Genomic DNA, 21,825 nt, shown 5'->3' on the forward strand with positions numbered 1-21,825 from the left:
TTTTGCTGGTTTCCTACCACCCCTCTGCCCCCTGTCCCCCGTGATGTTGCTGGTGACCCACAACCTCCCCCCTGTCCCTTGTGATGTTGCTGGTTTCCCCGTCCCCCATGATGGTGCTGGTGTCCCCCATTCATCCCCCTGTCCCCCGTGATGTTGCTGGTGTCCTCCACCCCCCTTTGTCCCCTGTGATGTTGCTGGTGTCCCCCAACCATCCCCTGTCCCCCGTGATGTTGCTGGTGTCCCCCAACAAACCCCTGTCCCCCGTGATGTTGCTGGTGTCCCCCAACCAACCCATCTCCGTGATGTTCCTGGTATCCCCCAACCACCCCCCTGTCCCTGTGATGTTGCTGGTGTCCCCCCTGTCCCCCTTGATGGTACTGGTGTCCCCCTACCCATCCCCTGTCCCCTGTGATGTTGCTGGTGTCCTCCAACCCACCTTTGTCCCTTGTGATGTTACTGGTGTCCCCTAACCACCCCCCTGTCCTCCGTGATGTTGCTGGTGTTCCCCCCTGTCCCCTGTGATTTTACTGGTGTCCCCCATCCCCCGTGATGTTGCTGGTGTCCCCCAACCACCCCCCTGTCCCCTGTGATGTTGCTGTTGTCCCCAACCACCCCCCTGTACCCCGTGATGTTGCTGGTGTCCCCCAACCACCCCCTGTCCCTGTGATGTTGCTGGTGTGTCCCAACCCCCCCTTTCTGTCCCCCATGATGTTGCTGGTGTCCCCCACCCCCTTGTCCCCCTTGATGTTGCTGGTGTCCCCCAACCCCACCCCTGTCCCCCGTGATGTTGCTGGTGTCCCCCACACCTCCTCTTGTCCCATGTGATGTTGCTTTGTCCCCCCTCCCCTCTTCTGTTCCCTTTGACATTGCTGTGTGCCCCCCCTTTTTTGGTCCCCCGCCCCTGTTTTTTTCCATGATATCTTTTCCCTCCTCCCCCTCCACTTTCCCTTCTACCCCCCCCCACCACTCCCATTCATTGCACAAGTTATATTGATTCACAAAGGGCTCTGCAGTAATTACTTTTGCCAACGATTGGATTTGACTTTTGACCACATTGACTCTTGTACTGCACAAACTTCATGGTTGGACCTCCCCTGGATTTCGCACTCAGGTTGGCCCTTATCCATGCTGTGCCCATAGTCATTGCTAATCCTTGCCTTCATGTCTGTTCCCTTGTAACATTTGTGTCTTACTGACCTCTGCAACTGTATTCACCCCCCTCTGCTTCTCTGCTCTTCACACCGTTTTATTCTCTGCTCTCTTCTCCTCTCCCTTCCCCCTTCTTTCTCTCTCCTTCCCCTCCCTTACTTTTTTCTTTGAACTTACTCTACCAGAATTTGTCCCTGGCACTAGTATGATAGTATCTAAAGTTCTGTCTCCTCCCCCCACTCTTACTTGTTATTCCCCCCTTCTCCTCTAGCTCTATCTGAAATGCCATGAGGCCTAGTACGATAGTCACTTGTTTTGTTCCTCTCCCCTTCTCACCCCCTCTCACTCAACTTGTTTAATTCTCCGGCTCTACCAGAAATGTCATCAGGCCTAGTACGGTAGTCGCCTGTCTGTTCCCTTCTCCTTCCTGCATTATCTGAAATGTCGCTAGGCCGAGTATGGAAGTTATTTCACATTCTTGTTGTTCATGACCTGTAAGAATGTCTGTATTTTTCCCTTGTTCCCAACCTTGTCATGAAGCGCATTGAAACACATTGTGTATAGGCGGCATATAAATAAACTACCATATCATATCATATAGGTCTGTCGGGAGGTGGATTGATTTTTTCCCAGTGACACTTTTCTTCTCTCAGACTGAATCCAACTGGTCTGGCCTCGGCCCCTCTGCAGTAAGCTGCCAAGGTGGCACGGGTGCCCCGACAGACAGATGTACTATGTGCCACACTCTATGTACTTGCACTGATGCAAACCTCATCCTGACGTAGAGAGAGTGCCCTCAGCCCTCATACACTCGTGGGTCCCATCAAGGATTGCACCTTCAACACACTTTCGCAGTGTGGTGGGCAAACACATGCTGCATTGAGTGTGTGCCAGACTCTCTGAAACACAGTTGCGCCCTCCAGCAGCGGTAGTTCATGCCGGAATCTGGCCCATTGGCCCTGGGCCCAGTATGCATTCCAGCTATGAGCATTACAAAAATGGGGCCCTGTGCCACATAAGTGAGCCATGCATAGCAGTAGCACAGCTGAGACCAGCTGATTCTGTTAATCTCCTCCTTTTCCACCTGTGATCTGGACTCTTTGGACCTTATTCTCAAAGATTTGCACAGGCCAAATAAGGCGATGCCCTTGAGAATCTCATATTTGCACCTGTTATTTTCCACCCTTTTCATACAGCGTAAGATTACTCCAGACTTGCACACATTTTAGGATTTGTTGATAGGGCATCAAGGAGCGGGCGAAAATCTGAGATGCTTACGGGCCTCCCTGATTTGCTCCAGTGGCCACATGTGTGAATTAGCCCATTTGTGTGGAATATCGGTAAAATATGGAGCTCTGCGCCCTTTCTCTAGGACTTCTACTCTGATCTGAACGGAATCGTACAAAAATGTCGACCTGTAAATTGCAACGGCCGAAAATGCCGACTTTTGTTTTTAACCCCCTTACACCACACATATATGTGGGGGGATTTAGAGTATATTAATATGGGGGTGCTGCGGTGGTCTCCCCCGCATATATATGTGGTGTAAAGGGTTGAAAAAAAGTCGCCATTTTCCGCCGTCGCAATAATCACATAGATCCATCTGAACTACACATGGAAATTCCAAGGACACTTGTTAATGCTGCAAATATGGTTGTCACTTCTGTAAAGGAATTTAAACACTGGAGTTCCTTTTGCTGCTAGCATTAATTGAGTGCACAGGACTTTTACTCATTCAGTTTACTGTGCACTTCATTTTCATTCATTTGTATTGTGGAGTGGAGGGGCAGATCGTAAATTGCAATTCTGCCTCCCCTTTCCTTTCCGCCATTTTCATGCTGTAGCAAATGCTGTGGATTCCTATGGAGTACACCTGCATTTCACACCAGCTAAAAGCAGATGGACTCCATAGGAATCCACTGTAAATGCTGCATGTCATGCGTACGTGGCAGGCAGTGTTTACTCCATTTGCACCTCAGAGTGCAAAAGGGTGGCATACAGACGAGTAGGCCACCATTTTACGGCACCCCCTTTTTTGCATTCCGACTTGCAAATGTTGAAAATTCCACGGATGGGGCCTGTGCACACCAAAGTGGAAATGTAACAGGTCCCCTCCACGTACAGTAGAGGGAAAACCAAAATGATCCCCTATTTATGAACTTGATGTTATTCTCTTAAACCTGATTGCATAAGTTGCTATGATATGTTAAGTTGCATTATACCGCAAAGCGTTACCATTGGCATGGTCTCCAGGCGCTCACGTGGTTCTGTAAGAAAGTGGTTTGGGTAGAATAGTGAGGGAAGAGGGAGTAGAGTAGAGGTTGTGATTTTCTGTTGGTGCTTGTAGAACCAGGAGGAACTGGCGTCTTGTGGGAGTCTGTTTTCTAGGTGTATTTGGATTGTGCGCACTGGCGTTATTGTGTCCGTAAGGGCAACGTCTAGAGGTTGGGATGTTTGTTTGCGGTATTGAGTTTCATGGTGGATTTGTGGGTTGTGTTTTTTTGTGAGTTTAGACTGATCCGTTGGATCGTGTGAGGTTGCTGTGGGGTATGCTGGAGTCAGAGTCAGGAGATGGGAGGGTTAATAGTTGGTGCGTTGCGTTATTTTGTTGCTGTCAACGGAATTTGTACTTTTATTGGGTTAACTTCTTGATGAACTTGACGTTTTTGATAACTCTGCCTGATCGGTTAAGACAACAAATGTTTGCTTGCTTTTCCTGCCCTACTTTTTTAGCGGTTTGACTGCCTCTTGAGATGAAGTCGGAGTTTATTTGTACAGTACAGTTTCACTTATTAGTATATGGCGTTTTTTTTCTCACAGGTTGACCCGAGTGACAGTCCTTCATGAATATGTCGGTTGCAGGACCTATGAGGTACCGCCTTCTGCAGCTGTCAAAGACATCAAGGAGTTAATTTACATTGACACTGACTTCCCAGTGACCGAGCAACAGCTTTACCATAACAGGAAGGAGGTAAGTGTCTGTGCGACACCTGACCCGGAACAGCACTGAAGTTAAACACGTGTGAACTGATTGGTTTCCGTGCCTAAAATTAACTGCAAATCCATGCAACAAACGGCATGCAGGGGCGGTTGGAAGGCCTCCTGCACACAGTATTATGGACACATTCGGGAGCCCTCAACTAATAACGATCACGGCCAAATAACCTGTTCTATAGGACGGTTATAGCTCACTGTACCTTTAACAGACGTAAGATAACCATTTGCATATCAGGACCCTGTTAGTGCTAAACACCTATAATCCATTCAGTGCCAGCAAAATAAAAACATACTTGGTGAACCGCCACCATTCTTAGCACCAGTTGCTTGCTTTCCATAGTCTATTTGATTTATACAATAATGTCACTTTGTCAGCAATAAATAAGTTGTGCGTTTAGTCACTTATATCCCAAACAGGGCTTAAATCGAGGGTACAAAGGGGACGGAGTCGCCCCACTTTATTCCGAGGGTGGACTCAGTCCCCCCCAGCTAAAAGAGAAACATTGGATGTCCTCTTTGAATTTATGAATTAAAGCCGACCTCGGGGATCAACCCAGACACTTCACTACCGCAGTATATAAACCGATGTCAAACAACAAACAACTAAAGGTGAAAATTACATTTCGGTGCTGCAAGTCCCAGGGAAAACATTTGTGTTGGTTCTTTGAGTTTAAAACATGCACACATTTTAACGTTTTCAAAAACATTATTATAAGAAAATATCCTGTCTTGGTTTTGTTTGTGTGTTGATTTTATGAAAAGCAAATACCATTCGTCCAATTCAATTTGGGTGGTTATGCAAAGCCAATTTAATGAAAAGTGCATATTTCACCTTGATTTGCTAATTTCTGGAGACGTCACATGTCATTGTATTTTTTTGATGAGTCCCCCACGTTCATTTTTAGGACTTGACCCCTGATCCCAAACATTTGGCACACGTTTTTTACATTTCTAGACAGTCTCGGTAGAGAGGCTAAGAATGGCTGGCAACTGTCGGAGGTCAGGCAAAGTCCTTGGGTATGCATTCGTATGCCAGGATCCAGTCCTTTTCTGTTGCAGTAAGGAGACATTTGCATTTCCGTCCTTTCAATCTTGCATCATTAAAAGATTACATTAGAATTAACACAGTTGCCTAGAAGTGGTTTTGGTAATATTAGAACCTACTGCATCACCTGATCCTGCTTGATCAAAGTGATCAAATCGTATTTGTGGACCCAAAGTGAAAAATAGAACGTACAAGTATCATACGTTTCTTTTAAATGTCCTCCCACCTCATATGCACCAATATAATTCCCAGCACACAGCGAAAAGGAAGATTGTCGGCTGCTCCTCTCTGTCTGTGTGTTGGAGCCATCAGCGTTCTTTAAGCAGGAGCCTACCAGTCCCTGAGAGGGTGGGAACAGTCCATGACTGCACTCATCATCACTGGCTTTAAAGGTTGCATTGCAAAGGCTGGGAGCATGTTGCAGGAAGGAAAGAACCAGAAGACAGGCCTCCTCTGTCTACCCCCAAGACTCTAGAAAGTCCTCCATGTCAAAAGCACCTTCTCTTCTACAGTTCAGAAAGGAGGTCAAGGCCCTCCTCTTTAAGGAATGGCTCCTCCCGAACACCTAGGTCCACACATCCTCAACTCCCCAACCTACCTGAGACCGGGTGATCTGATCTCCCCCAGTTGCTTGTAGACCCATTGCTTACAAAATGCACCCTCTTCCCTGCTGTTAGATCCCCACTCCCTTGTTTCTCTGCCTCCCTTACCATGTTCTTCCCTGTATGATTGTAAAGCGCTCTGTTGCTAATAAAGTTGTGCTGACGCAGATCAAAACAATGCCACCCAGTGTGCCTGCACACCTTCGGAGGGTGTCCCAAGGGACTGTGAGTCCATTCTGACCACCTGCTACCAGTTACTCCCCAGGTGGTCCACAATCTGTGGCTCACCCAGAGGAATCGCTTCCATGGCACATAATCAATAAAGGAATATGAAACCCCATTAAAAACCCAGGCATTACTAATAATGACATGAATATAATACCACACAGACGAACACATCAGGGAAAAAATAGTTTATTGGAGAAAAAAAATGAAGGTAATGTAACAACTCGTCTGTGTGTTTTACTGAAAAATTGTCAATGCACATTTATCTTTGGCAGGAATTTATTTACTGAAATTGCCCTGTAATTGTAAGACTGAATAGCGCTCTATTTATTAGTTTAATGTGTGCTTCAATCTATGCTACGCAATGGCCACTTTTGGAAATATCCATCCCAACGGACATCAAGACATTTGCATTTTACCCACTGTGATCGTCCTAGGCTGGGAGTGCCCAAAATTGATTAAGGCCGAATGGTAGTCTTTTTACCATGTTTATGCTTAATGGGATATTGTTCAAACGCTAACTTGCACAGGATTTTTTAGTGTTAAAAGTTTTTTACTGGATATATAGGCTTTATTAAAGTAGATATTGTCGAATTACAACACAGTCTGAGACGATGACTCAGTGGACTGGACTATTGGTTTTAGAGTTGCCACCCTTCCGGATTTAGACCGAACTGACCATATTTTTAGATATGTGTCCGGTTGCCCGGTTTACAGACAATAAATCCAGATTGTATCTCTCCTGTGGATCAGTCTCACTTGGTACAGGACGAACCCCCACACCTGACCTGACCAACCTGGAGATAGGGAATATAAATTCTGCGGGAATATACCTATATCTGCTTCACAACCACTATGTAGGGGAAGATGGTTGGAAGAAGATGAGCAGTGGTCAGTGTTTGGCCTCTGCCGCTAAAAGATTGGTTGGGATTGGTAAGAGCCATCTTAATGCTGGATGTGCCTAAACTAGGTTTTAAACTTTCATGCTCTTATGCAATTAAATTGGTTGGGCGATAATGGCAAAGTTTCTTAAAAATTGCAACAGACCATTATGTTATTGCTGTGCACTTTATAAAAGGGTTAAAGAAGCACTCTCGCCTTTTCTCCCGTGAGTTTCTTTTGGAATGTTGGCTTGGTGGGTTAATGTGCCCGATTCAGTGATTTATGTGAAACCTGCAGCTAGAGCTCTGTACCTGCAGCAGATTATTAACCCACTAAGCTATCCCAAAGATTCACTGGCTTTCAAAGCGTAAAATGATTCTAATAGGAATGTTTTTACAGCTGCTTTTAAAACTAGTAACAGTTTCAGAAATTAAATGATCTGTGTCATCAATTGATCTGACAAAATGGTCAAGTGGGTTTATGCACATATTTTTAAAATCTGAACAGCTTAACAGTCATTAGATCCAGTTTTGTCAGAACCAGCTTAGATTTTCTTTCTAGGTCACAAAATGGATGGTTTGTAATTGAGTGAAATGTCATTACAGCTTTACATAATTATTTATTTTAATAATGCGATTTATTTAAAAAAAAAAAACGAATATAGGTATACTAAAAAAATAGCTGCAAGCATGAATTATTTCTCTTGTCTTGCTATTGTACTGCAGTTTTCAAATCTATAAAAGGGGTGTTGGTTTTTACGGTAGGGCCTGGTATTCCTGAAAAATACACACCTTCCTGACACTATGAGGGGGACTTTTAGGTTGACGGGTGACTGTTGAGGACTGTTTGTTGTTCTCATACTAGGTGCTAAGGCTGTTATGAAGAATTCTTTTCACATACTTGGAAATGTTACTTTTCTAGTGGAAGGCTCCACCTTCACCGCCATTTCATGTTGGACAGATTGCCTAAGGCAGGGAGCCGTTCGGTGTTCTAGTGTGCAGTCTGAGGCCTGCAATGCGATTTTTATTGTCAGCAGCAGAATTTTGGACAGAGAATGCCGAAACAATGGAGTTTATACGGGATGACAAATCTCTGAAAATGCTGCCCACATGAGTCCTATCACAACTGTAACGGTATCCAGTCAGATTACTGTTGCTCGATTTCAGGAGCTGGTTGGGGCCTGCCAAGTGCACAAAGAACCTGGAAGAGCAAGGTTGCTAGCATACTCTCATGATTATAGAGCCCACTCCAAGACATGTCTTGCAGCGATCTTGGCTTTTTCATCTGCCACATCTTTGGGTTAATCAGTTAAGAGAGAGGCTTAGAGTAGAACATATGGATAACGGAATAAAACAATCACAAGCACGCAATTATTAAGCAGGCCACCACAGTCTTGTGCCGGTAGTCAACACTGTGGCAATGTTTTTGACCGAGCTTAGAAAAGGGAATGCATGCAGGTACGTCATTTTACCAAAATGCCAGGGGTAGCGGAAGTAACATCACACGACCCTTGACCTCTGATGACATTACACGAGTGATGTCATTTGACCCCACCCCGAAGTGATATCAGAGGAAGCGATGGAACACGACCTTTGACCACACAACCAAACAGGAAGTGGCATCACATAGAATTGTTTCTGAGTACACTAGGAAAAATATGGCTAGGATATCACTGTAAAGTGATATACATTTCATACAAGAATGCATCACCATATGTATCGTTGATATCAGTGCGTATAGACCCATATTACCAAATCACTGTGAATGCAAGCAGACGTCCAAGGCCAAACGCTATCACCCAACCTCAGCAGGATGAAAGGCTGAGTTGACCTTGCTGGGAGGCGAACCTGCAACCTCCAGATCACACACACATTGCAGCAGCCAGTGCTCAACCCACTGACCTATCTTACCGTCTATAGCCATCAGAAAACCAGCCACTCCAGAAAAAAAGAGCCACATGCTGCTGGCCACAGCCCATGAGCCACAATGTAAAAAAAAAAGAAATTATTTTTGGGCTTTTTTTTAGGGATAGCAAGGGAGACGTCAGGGGCCGCAGTTGCGACTCCTAAATGACGTCCATGAATGCATGTCAGGAATGTTGGATCGAATGTTTTGCCAACCTATGATTTCTCAGCTGAACTGCTATATTGGCACAGATTCGCAAGCAGTACTCCATCAGCCCATGCCAAAAGCAGTACTTTGACCACCTCCAGGATGGTAACCTATACTTCTTTTGCCGAAACCTCCAGCTAACTCACATGACCCGGCTTAAAGTTGTTGCCGCTTTCGCTGCCTGATCGTCAAGACTCTGCCACCTTTTGATCCTTCACTGAGAAGACACCAGTAAACCCTACTTGTTCTCAGGGCCAAAGCCATGCGCCTGGGAGAGAGACCGTTTCAAATGAAAAGAGGCTTAGTGTTAAGATGGATTTTTAAACTCTGACCTGGTGGGCAGAAGTTTAGGAGGCCATCCTCGTTTTTAGTGAAACGGGAACCTTCTGAACAAGCCAGACCAATCTAGGTCTCAGGAAGGGTGAGAGTGATTGGAAGCCCACAATGAGCACACACAGCAATGAACCACAAATTACTCTTAAACACGTGTATGCAAAGTATCTATACATTTAGTGTCTACCGGACCAAATAGACACAAATAACTTTAGCAATGAGAAAACAGTTATCACACAAACCCTTAAACTATACAACTTATATACCTTACATTTCCTAATGCCTTACAGTGGTAAGTCTAGCCACAACCTTTAAGGAGAGAGTTGAGTTAAACACAGTTATAGCAATAGCTAATTCTTTAGTGTTTGTTCCCTAACTTTCAAGTTCAGCCCTAAGAAGAGGGGAGCCCTGTGCTCAACAGTACAGTTGTGCATAAAAACACACGATCACGCAGATGAAGCAGAAAGCAGGTATTCTTGGAAGGGCTGTAGCAAGTCAGGACGGGGGTTGAGGCGATGAAGAATTGGTTCCCACTATTCGAGTAGACCCTGCGCTTGGCGGCAAAGCAACGTTTAAATGGCGAGAATAGCTAGGGAGCATAGGCTAACCCAGCCAAGTTCGAATACCTTTAGTTGATACTCGTGCGTAAAAGGGATCGGTTGCGCAAGGGGGTCACCGGTAAGTGATGCAAGTACTCATCTACCCTCGGAACAGTCCGGACCAAACTTTGCCAGTTTAGTCAATGTCACTTGTTGGTGCGAATCCTGCAGGTTCGCAGTGCTCCGGCTCTCAGCTGTGGTGAAGAACGATTGTCCGGGACGGGACAGTTGCCTTTTCTCGACTTCTGAAGGAAGAAGAAGAGAATTGTGGTGCAGCTGGCTTCAGGGCACAGGAGAGCAGAACAGCAGGGTATCTATAGCGACCATCCCCACCAGGTAGTGATGCGGGAATCGTGGATGCAGACAGCGTTACACACTCTCCTTATTCGGGACCCAGAGGAGCTAGGCCTGCGGAATATGGCGGGACCATAAGCAGTAGATGTCTTAAGTCTCGGGTCAGCACTCGAGATAGCGGCGGTGCTGCGGGTTACCCTGAGTTAGAGCTGGACAGTTTGCTGGATGGCCCAGGAACACTTCCGAAGGGGCTCGTTCTGTTGGTAAGAAAGGGGACGCAGAGTGTAGTTGTTCCCACTACTCCAAAGGGGCAAAGCGCATTGGCAGGCCTTGATTGAAGAAGAAAGCAGGGGTCCGACGGGACAGCAGAGGGCAAAGGGTGCCACAGCCTTCCAAAGCGTCTCCAGCAGTTTCACAAGTCTGTTTCTTCGTGTAGGATACTTGGCTCCTTCTGTAGTTCAGTGAGAACACAGGTGATCGACCTGGAATGGATGCAGAGCCCCTTCTCTTATCCAAGATTAGCTTTGTGCCAAAATCGAGGACTTCCAATAGAAGATATGCTCTCTTGCAGGCATCCCAGACGTGGACCACGATGGTCTCAGTCATTCCAGACATCCTGGTACCATTAGTGTGGATTGGGACCAGACAGTCTCAGTCCGCTTCCTGGGCTCACATATGTGACAGGCGAAAGAGATCGATTTTCACGGGAGGCTGCATGCCAAATAAGAAAATCCTGGGTTGCTCGACCTGGCTGAAGGCAAGGGACAAAATGGCCATGGGACAGAACAAAAGACTTTAAGGCTCAGCCATTTTCGGACCCGGCCACAGCCATCAGCCAAATGGGGTAAACGCGGTTTAACTCCGTAAAAAGAAGTAAAACATTATAAAAAGTAACTGCTGCCACCAGTTCGTCCCTGGCCCACTCGTATAGTCACCAAAAAAATTCTTCGAGGGTGTCTAGGACCACAAAACAAAAAGAGACCCCAGTGGACAGTAATAGAAGGTACATTGCGCACTGTTAAAAATGTACCAAAAATGGCAACATAGTCAAAGACTAAGGGAAACATAGTTTTGCAGTACTGACAGTCTGAAGGACGTGCCAGTTTAACCATAACAAGTGAACAAAAGCCCAGGGGAGTTCAGCTGAAGGCTGGGAAACACTGGAAAAATTCAGGTTAGGATAGCCAAACAAAAGCAAAAAGTGTGGGGGGTCCATACATGGAGGGAAAATTGCACATAAATGAAATCTTTCCTAACACTTAGCAGCTCTAATGTTTTTCTTCAAGCTCTCAATGAGTTGTGGTAAGTCAGAGAAGATAAGTCGTGCCTAACCAGTGTGTTAGCGATGATCAGCAGAGGAAGTTGTTGCAGCTCACCAGAGAAGAGAGATACGTTTGATGAAGGGTCTGTGTCGTATGGGGTTTTGTCTATCCCTGCATTTCTAGGTGGGTTATGAACATAATACAGCACGGGCATTAGTGTGTCTGGAGTAAAAATCCGAAGAACAATCTCACCAACACCCCGCTTAACCAACAAGTGGTAATATTACAGAGATCTGGAAGGTAGGGTGAAATATAAATCAGCATCATAATAGTGAAAATATTTGGGATCCAGGAGATGACTAAATCATCCAGACATCTGTTTTGAATGCCTGTGACAACCGAACACTCAGACCTCTCCCCTTGCATTATAAAGGACCATCTGCATTTTTTGGTGATGGCGACGTGTGCGTCTCATTCTTTTTTGCTGAAAAAAAAAACAGTTTAACTGTTCTATTTGTATTGCTTCATCATGCCCCTCCACCATTAAACACAAATGTGTATATTTAAGTATAATGTTATGCCCTCGATAGCTTATCAATTATAGTTTGAGTTAGCCAATTTCCTTATTTTATGCCCAGTTGCACCTATAGCTATAACATAATAATCCCTATTCTGTTAATTTGGTTCCCTCCATATCATCTAAATTCTACATCACAACACAATCTTGCTCATGGGTGCTTTAAGTGAGTTGTAGTCATCTAATTAGCAGACTCTATAGAAGAACCCATTTATTACTTCTCTGTAATATTCTTTCTGATGGATGTTCTTCCCATGGTTTTCTCATCTATGATATCCCTATCTCAGTGTACCTTTCTCAGGAAACATTTCCATCACCAGAGGGCGCAGCGCAGCTCCGCTTCAGTGCCGTCCTATTCTACGTGCCCCACGCCGGACATGACATTGGGCTCAGTATATATATATAGCGGCTCATCGCCTTTTGACCTTAATTCACACTTTTTCCCTAGCGCTCCCGGCAGACCTGACTGACCTGCAGGGAGTTCAGGCCCCTACCTGCAGTGTTTTCACTGAAGCACCGGCACAGTTATCAACGAACGCCACGGGAATGGGGATTTACTGTTCTGCCTCCTGCCATGATATCCCAGTGGCCCTGGGATGTCAGGCTGCAGAAACAGTGTTACAGGGTTGGCTGTAGCCCGCCGCCTACCGGCGGGTTCTACCGCCGATTCCGTAATGAGGCACAGTGTTTCCTCACTAGATCACTGTCCACTACCAGAACATAATTAGGTTTCTCCCGCATCTCCAATACGGTGGTCTTTACTGTCACATTGAAGGGCAGAAGCTTCTCTTTCTTGGAGTCATTGACCAGAATATCACAAAGTTTGCGCTGAACCTGGATAGAGCAGATAGGCGCAGAGTACTGGCCACCTTAGCCAGCAAGCGCTGGAAAGTGATGTGCTGCCTTCATATGGAAGGAGCAGGCAGAAATTCCATCTCCGGGGAGGTGTCGAGGCCGCTGGCCCCCTGATGGTCCTCTGCCAGGCCTAGCACGTCCTCGCCTTCCCCATAGAATTCTTCTGGGAAATCCCTCATCTCCATAGAACCCAACGTTTCAATCCCAAAAGGGCCTTGGTCACCCTCCTTGACATGAAGGTATCCCTAGCGAGAGGAAAATATTCCTGCAGAGCCGAGGACGTCGCTGGCGCTGAGGCCGCCGCTCACGAAGGTGGTGCTTGTCGGCGTAGAGAGTTGTCTTTCTCTGTCTGGTCCAGGCCTGAGCACTTAGGCTTCCAGGAGTGGTCCCCAGAGGGTTCCCTGCCGGTCGTAGCAGACGCAGTCTGACCCAGCGGTGCCAGAGCTGACAGAGCTGTCGCCTGCACCACAGGTGCCGAGGCCAGAGCCGCCGGCACCTTGATGAAGATGTCCAACATCTTCAGGCAGAAGTTCTCCCATTCCTCTGGCATGGAGGACTCGTTAGGAAAAGGCACATGTGCCGGATGCTTGGCAGACTCCCAGGAGCGGTGGCTCTTCTTCAAAGAAGAAGAGGAATGTCGGTGCAAGGTCGCACTCAGGAAGCAATACCTCTTCTGATGCTTCTTCTTCTTGTCTTGCACGGAACTGCTTGCTCCTTGGAGCGCCGTTCTGTGCCATGAGACCGAGACCTCAGAGCTCGACCGTTTGCCTTTTGGACAAAAGTGAAGATCTTCTCAGCCCTCTTCTGGAGGACCTTTGGGTGCACGGACTGGCATAATCCGCAATCCTGGATGTCATGATCCTCACCCAAGCAATATGAACAAGTCCAGTGTGGATCAGAGACTGGAATGGGATGGCCGCAGTCTGCGCACAGCTTGAAGCCTGAGGCCTTAGACGTTGTAGGCATGGCGTACTTCAAAAAAGTAGGTAAGCTTGACAAACATGTTCCGATCAGCCCTCTGCGATTAATTATTCTAGTTTTTCTTTTTTGCTGTCTAATATGGCCTTCTATTGCACGTAGGTAGTTAATCCAATGTCATATTGTAATGCCACATATTTACAGTTCTTTCTCATCAGTTAATGCAACTGTAAATATCAAATTCATATATTTTTCTGATTCACTGTAGCAGTGTTTAATATGTTGCACTCTTTACATTTTACATCTGACATATGTGCTTTGATAAGAATTTGAGGGAGTTTCTAAATCGTTTGCAATGCGCATTTTCTATGCCATGATATTTTAATATATAAATCTTTGATTGTATAAACACAGTATTTCGTTTTAGGTGAAATGTATATACAGGCACGTGCTTCTCTGAATGCACTAACATTCAGATGTTTGTGAGAAAGGTCTTCACCATACCATTTTATTTTGCATGAAGCACCCCTGGACTACTGCCATCCAAAATAGGATATGTAGTTAACAGCACTAATACCTTATTCCTGTAACAATTATCTGAGTCACTTTCCCACCAAGCACTCTCATATAAACTCTCGTATAGACATAAAAAGGAAGTGGTTGCAACGTAGAGGCTTGTAAAAGTTTCAGTGGCAGATTAAGATATTTCCATTGTTGCTGGGCTATGGTTGGTTAAATATACATTCAGCTTAGAACTCCACGGCCTCAGTCGAACATGTGCATAAGCTTTAACACTTGCTCAAGTTTTATTAGATGTATACTCCCTAATTTAGAAGTGATTAGATAGCAGAATTCAGACAATTTCGCATTGGCTTCCCGCATGGATAAGAATTCTAGGTAAGTATGTTTTTCTAACAGTGTGCAAATAGCTAGCCCCAAAATAAATCTGGGGTCAATGTCACCGACTTTTATGGGTCACTTTTTGCCCCAAGTCTCCTACAAATGGAGTGCTCTTCTTCTTTCTTAAACCCTGGGGTCATGCATGGCCCTCGCTTCCTGTACAGTGGCGTAACACAGGTTTTGGTGCCCCACTGCGAGCCATGCTGAGGTGGGCTCGCTCCCCAACTCGGTAACAAATCACAGGTTGTGCCACACTCTGGCCCGGCCTAGATTACCACACTTGCGCAATGCGCACAAGTGTGCTGCTGCAGGGGTACGCCGCACACTGCACTAGGAGGAAGATATAAATATGTGTTTTAATGCATTATACAGCACACTTTCTGAGAAGAATTGGCTTAAAGGGCAGAGCGTTTACAATTGTTTTGTAGGTTAACACCAATCTAAAAGTCCAGTACATGCTAGTCACCAGCAGTGCACAGGAACATTAATGCTTTAATTAATATAATGCTATGCTATTAAAAATGCAATGCCACAAAGAAAACATGTCCAACTGGCTGCCAATGTAGATCAGTCTAGACACATAATACCATATTACAGTAAAGCATTCCAGGCCACATTTAGACATACCTAGACTGGTTGCACCAAAATGCCAGTCGAAGCAATAACATTTATCATGGTTATTTTATCACAGATGCCCAGAAAAATATACAATGCTGCAGTAAGAAACGGCTAGACTGGCAGCATCCAAATGCCAATCTAGCCAGGTAATTCGACTTAGCAGGCCTGCATTATCAGAGATGACAGTTAATAAAAGTCAAGCCAAACTAAGAAATGACTAGACTGGCTGCACCAAAATGCCTCTCTAACCACTAATACTACATATCATGGACATGGATGACCATTACGAAAAGATGCAACTGCTCGACCTGTGCCCTTTATAGTCCTTTATGATGCCAACAGCTTTTGAGAATTGTTGGTGTCACTGGCTCAGGAAGCGTAGATGGAGAATGGATGGCTCCTCTTTAGAAGTGAGCAAAGTACTGAATCACAATAAAATAGACTGATTTGCTGTGTAAGGCAGTGTGAATACAGATGTCACTTCGTCTTCTAGTGAACCTCACCTGAGGACCTACCATGAGCACCCCTTTAGCCTCTTGCCATTTTAGCGGGTCCTATTCTTCAGGATCCGTATGGACATAGTCGTCCTCTGGAGTTATCTAAATCCTTGAATCGATACATCTTAGTACTCTGTCTATGCAACCCAATATCCTGAAGCATTCACACTGAGAAGCAACACCGCCAAAGCTATTGTAAGGGTCCTTTTACCTTTCTTCACAAGAGCAGGTTTACCAAATGAAATCCTTACAGACCAAGGCAGCAGTTTCATGTCAAGACTGATGGACGAAATTAAGACCTTAATGAATATCAAAACCCTCCATACCTCCATTTATCAGCATTAAACTGATGGCTTAGTGGGACATTTTAATCAAACTCTGAAATGCATCTTTAGAAATCTGGTATATGACGATGGGGAATAGTCATAATCTCATTCCATGGCCTCTGTGTGCAGTCTGGAAAACACTACGGTCAACCACCAAATTCTCATCCTTTGAGCTAGTATTTGGGCGGAATCCCTTAAGTGTACTGGACATCATGAGGGAAGAATGGGAGAGACCTGACAGTCAACATACAAGGGACCACACTGTGATGAAAAACACCCGAGAATATATGGAGAAAGTACAACTTTTGCGAGACAACCTACAAGAATCTCAAAGCCGACAAGAAAAAGTCTACAATAAGAAAGAAAGACTCCATACTTATAAAATGGGAGACCAAGTTATGGTCCTGCTAACGACCAGAGAACAAGCTATTGAAAAGGTGGCATGTAGCATAAACCATCACCGAAATGGTCTCTCCTTGAACATACAAAGTACAACAAGTAGCCCGACAGGAACCATCCCAGATGTACCACATAAACAAGCTCCAGAGTTGGAAGGAAACCAACAATCCGCAACTAGTCGTGCTTGATGCTTATAACACAAGGGCTACACCTTTTCACATCAAAGTAGGTGAAGTAGCCATGCCAGTGGGGCTGACTACGAATAAACATCAAGAATTGTTCCAGTGGATTGTGACTTATGCCGATTTGTTCTCTTCAAATCCGAGACAGGCACAAGGAATGGTTCATAAAACACACACACCCCCTGGAAAAGTAATTTGTCTCAAACCTTACAGACTTCCTGAGGCCAGAAAGCAGATCAATCATACGTGAGCAAAGGAAAAAAATGGTAGACCTATGCATCATCGAAAGATCATACAATGCCTGGCCCTCACCAGTTATCCTCATCCCAAAACTAGATAAAACCTTGAGGTTTTGTAATGATTTTCAGCACCTCAATGAAATATCAAGGTTTGAGGCTCATTCTGACAAAATGTATCTCATGCTCAATCTGATAAAGGGCTACTGGCAAGTGCCTCTGGATGAAGAATCCATGCCAAAAACAGCCTTTTCAATGCCAGAAGGACCGTTTCCATTCACTGTCTTGCTTTTTGGCCTTCACAGAGCTCCTACTACCTTTCAGCGACCGATGGACAGAGTTCTATCTCCCTATCATACCTTTGCAGGAACTTACCTCAATCACATAGTTATATAAAGCTACACCTGGGAAGAATGGATGCAACATCTCACGTCAGTCTGTAACCAATTTAGGAAAGCCCAGTTGACTGCCAACCCAACCAAGTGCCATCTTGCCCAGTCAAATGTCTGGATGGACCTCTGATCATCTTAGCCCAAAGTAGGCCCACCTCTCAAGAAGTGAGTGCACGTTTGTCCGTAAAGCAAGTTTATTGTACAAACGGCCGGGAGGAGCTAGATGATGCCACGGATTCAAACTAACCAGAGTCTCCTCGAACCACACAAGTTTACACATTTTATAAATTATGCAACAGTTTAAACACTCCCACTCATTTTATCGTCCCCCACACATGATTGGTCAAACATTCTTATTGGACTTATTTATTTAAGTACCATCCCCTTTCAACATATCTTTGAATCAACTCATATTCACAGCACACTCCTTTTTGGGTTCTTTCCGTAGTGGGCCATGATGTCGTCCCATAGTTACACATTCACACAAACATCATTCCTTACAAGTCCCAGCTGGCTAGGGACGTCTTAGCCCGAACATGATGCACATGGTCTTTGCAAGGACACTTCAACAATATGAGATGGGAGAGACACAAACAAATTCCATTTAAACTGGTGATAAATATCTTATCCTCCCAAACTTGCTGGTGTCCTTATTTCACACTTATTTCACACTAATCTATACGACTACCAATTCAGCACGCATGGCCTCGGGGCACATTCTGAGAACCTGATCAAAACCCATAAACCATTTGTTTATTCTGCCCTTAAGCATCCCTTGTACCAGGCTTATTACCCTGTCCCAAACTAACTCTACCAGATGGCCGGATTCCCTGGACAATTAATAAAAGGCTCCTATGTACTTAAAATGATTGCATTTTCTCTCCACAATAGTACAACTCGTAAAAACCCAAGTCTGGCCGTAGCTGACCATCTGATATTATCGCAGCTACCCCCCGCCGTTCTTCAACCTTCAACCTTGCTCAACCAGTTTCCCCAGTCACACAGAGTTCATCTCGCCACCCCAGGCTTCTGGGCCTGCACATTCCCTAGCTATGAGAAGACATGCAGCATACAGATTTGTTTTTTCACCATGTACCCCATGTACCCCAAACACATGTCCCTAAAGAAGCCCATGTATGTATGTCTGTGCATGTATGTTCAAGACTACCATGTCCTCTCACAGTGGTTTTTCCATTGTAAATATCCTTTCTCGCATGTGCATATGAAGGCCCTCGCTGCCCAACCTTTAGGTGCTACGTGGCACACCACACATCTTTATTGTGTTTTTATTGCATCAGCAGATTTGACATTATCTTGCTGCATGCGTGTGAATCTAAAATGCATCAACTTAAACACAAACTAACAATAAAAGTAACACTTACCCTTTCCTTATGAACTAGACCAAAAATATGCTGAATTGCAACATCGCCATCACCCAGGTCACCAATATGGCGTGTGCAACGCGAAACCCTCTTTCTCATTGGGACCTTTATTGACCAACCCAACATTACTATCTGAAATTTCAAGTGGGAAAAGAGAAAGAGTTACCTCAGAAGGCTAAGATAGAAGACGTAAAGAAGGTGCCCCTGCCAATCACAAAGAAAGACATATGAGCCTTTCTTGGACTAGTGGGTTATTATCGATGTGTCATACCAAACCTCTCGGAGAAGGCCAGCCCTCTAACCAACAGACTGCAGGAAAGTTACTGCGATATTGTCCCATGGGACAGCACCACTCAAGGCGCCTTCAACCAGCTCAAGGGTGCACTCTGCATGAGCCCAGTACTAACAATGCCAGATTTCTCTAAAGAGTTTATCCTACAGACTGACGCTTCCACTGTTGTCTATGACTGAGTATTATCCCAAGTGCAGGAGGGGGATGAGAAAGCAATCATGTAAATTAGCTGTAAGCTTTTTCCCCCAGTGAATAACTACCCCATAACTGAGCTAGAGTGCCTAGCCATAAAGTGGACCATTTACAGCATTCAATATTAGCTTACTGACCAGGAATAAGAATACAAACCCAAGAATTCTGAGATGGTTTTGGCCTTACAGATGTTTTCCTTCTTCCGTCGAGCATTGGGCTGGTACCCAAAATGTGAACACAGATTTTCTCTCCTGTTTTCCCGAGACTGCTAGTGGACAGGAAGAGGAGAAGGAATTACAAGAAAGAGTGGAAGTATGTGACAAGGCCAGTTCCCTGAACCTGACAAAAGGGGATGGATACCCCTCTTAACCGGGGGTTGGAGTCCTAACAGCCAGAAATCTAGAGCCAGTCCCACCCATGAATCGTAGTATCTGGGAGGGATTAGTAGTGTGTAGGAGGGAGTAGCAGTGTGAAAGATGGAGGAGTATTGTGGAGGAGAACTTAGTCATGTAGTAACATCGTCGGGTGGAGGTGAGACCTGGACAGAGTGAGTAAGACCAGAGGGACTAAGGAGGGATTAGGAGACTGCAGAGTAAGAGGCAGGAGGAGTTGGAAGGAGGAGAGTAGCGAGAGAAAACCATTAGATACTAACAGGGAGTGTAAGATTTGAGTGTGAAAGAAAGGAGACATGTCGGGCGAATGTCTGAAAGACACAATCCCATTTACCTTCTGTGATGAACCTTTGGTTGGGGTCACTTCTCTCTGGAGGGGAGCCCCTCTCCATGAGGCCAGGGAGGTGCGGCTGCTACCCGATAGTCCCCCCGGGGGGTGATATAATGGGAGAGGATCTTATGGGGAGGGACTTTGCCCCTGGGAAGAAGGACGACCATCTAAGGTGTAGCCCTTATTGGAACATCTCACCCACACACACTTTAGCCTCTTCCTCTGATAATCTCTTTGTAGATAGTAGGTCTATATATTGTTGTAAGGTAAACTACCTCAAGATCCTGGAAGGTACTGAGATGAAGAATAACATCAGGAACATAGCTACTCAAGTACTGGGATGAGGTGGGACACAGGAGCAATGAAGAACAATGCCAAGAGGGAACTGCAGCATTATAGACTTCTGCAGAGCTGTGGTCTCGCTTAAGTGATAATGACCAAAGAAGAACTGTCTGTAGAGGAGATGCAGCCACCCAGGACAAGAGACCGTGAAGCCCGGGAAGCACGAAGGAGAGGGGGAATAGGCCAGGAAAGAGCCGAGAGCAGTCCACTCCCAGAGTCAAGAGGACAACAAGACTCCTTTACCCGATCGTGTCCAGATGGTATCGGGAGGCTAGTAGATGGTGACGCGAACACAGGAAGCAGCGTCCATACTGCCACTCCAAGGCCTGGGCAGGAGATCCACAAGGCAAAGAAACCGAGACGCAGAGAAGCCAGCACAACACTCCAAACATGAAAGGACCCCAGGAAGAACCGGTCACCGATCCCGGATGCAGACAAGTTCCTGGGAGAGGTGCCGGGACTGGTAGGGGCTCAAATGTACCGCTGGCACAAATCCTGTACCGAGATTGCGAGCAGGACTATCTTCCTCGTGTCAGTACTTGGCAAGTGAGGCAGCTAAGGGACATAAAGATAGGGGGGAGAGGACCCAACCTAAAAGAGTGATACGAGTCATCTTCCTCTTGGCAGTAATTGGCAGGGAAGTGAACCAAGTGGGCCAAGCCAAAGAAGAAGAGAAAGAAGGGTTGAGGAGCCAAACCAAGAAAGTGATGCTAGTCCTCTTTCCTGTGGCCGTATTTGGCAGGGAAGTGAACCAAGCGGGCCAAGCCAGCGAAGAAGAGAAACAAGGGTTGAGGACCCAACCCAAGAGAGTGATACGACTCATCTTCCTCGTGGCAGTATGTAATAATGGCGCGTGTGGCTCCATGAGGTCACTAGGGGTGTGGGGAGCCTGGTGTCTGGCGTCCTGTCTTGTGTCTTGCTGTCCTACCCTGTAAACCTGTGGGTACCGAACCAAGGACAATAAAGTGTACGGTTTTCGCTCAGTGGGGCTCAGCGAAAGGCGAAGTTCCTAGTGTCTGGTGCGGTTTTGACCACGCTTTGGGATGGTTCAAGGATCCAGGAGGACCCAACGTTTAATTGACTTTGGGGAGGTAGGTGTTGTTTGGGCCTGTGGTTATGCATGTCTGTGTTTATTGGTGGCCCATAGCTTGTGGGTTAGGATTGCCTGTCCCTGGGTGGGCTGTTTGTTGTGTGTTAGGTCCCAGGTTCATGCTTATTTCCATTGATTGTATTGTTTTGCTTTCAGTTTAGGTAGGTTGGGTCTAGCAGACTGGACCTTAACTTTGGGTCGGGGTTCCTAATTAGTCAAATAACTGTCGACATATTACGGGGTTCCAAAAAGGAGCCGGGGAGGTTTCCAAAGTTGAAACTGTTGGTGGAACATTATTTGGGGTTCCTATAGGGTCGCGGAACATTAAGGACAGTGTTCGGACGGATTTTACGTGAACATGCGGGTGGAAAATTTCACATGCAGGGTATGTTGGACATATGGGC

The 21,825-nt window shown here is 45.7% G+C and overlaps 1 protein-coding gene across 2 annotated transcripts in view; it reads left to right on the forward strand.

The window, feature by feature from the left end:
* Positions 1-21,825, forward strand: part of SACS (sacsin molecular chaperone) — a 669,847-nt gene that overhangs the window by 326,693 nt on the left and 321,329 nt on the right. For both annotated transcript variants that reach the window (XM_069640129.1, XM_069640130.1), the window contains one exon: positions 3,970-4,120. In XM_069640129.1, coding sequence (XP_069496230.1) covers positions 3,970-4,120 — 151 coding nt within the window. The remainder of the gene's footprint in view (positions 1-3,969; positions 4,121-21,825) is intronic.

Source organism: Ambystoma mexicanum, chromosome 7q (genome assembly GCF_040938575.1).
Source record: "Ambystoma mexicanum isolate Mex_15411 chromosome 7q, UKY_AmexF1_1, whole genome shotgun sequence".
NCBI classification, from domain to species: Eukaryota; Metazoa; Chordata; class Amphibia; order Caudata; family Ambystomatidae; genus Ambystoma; species Ambystoma mexicanum.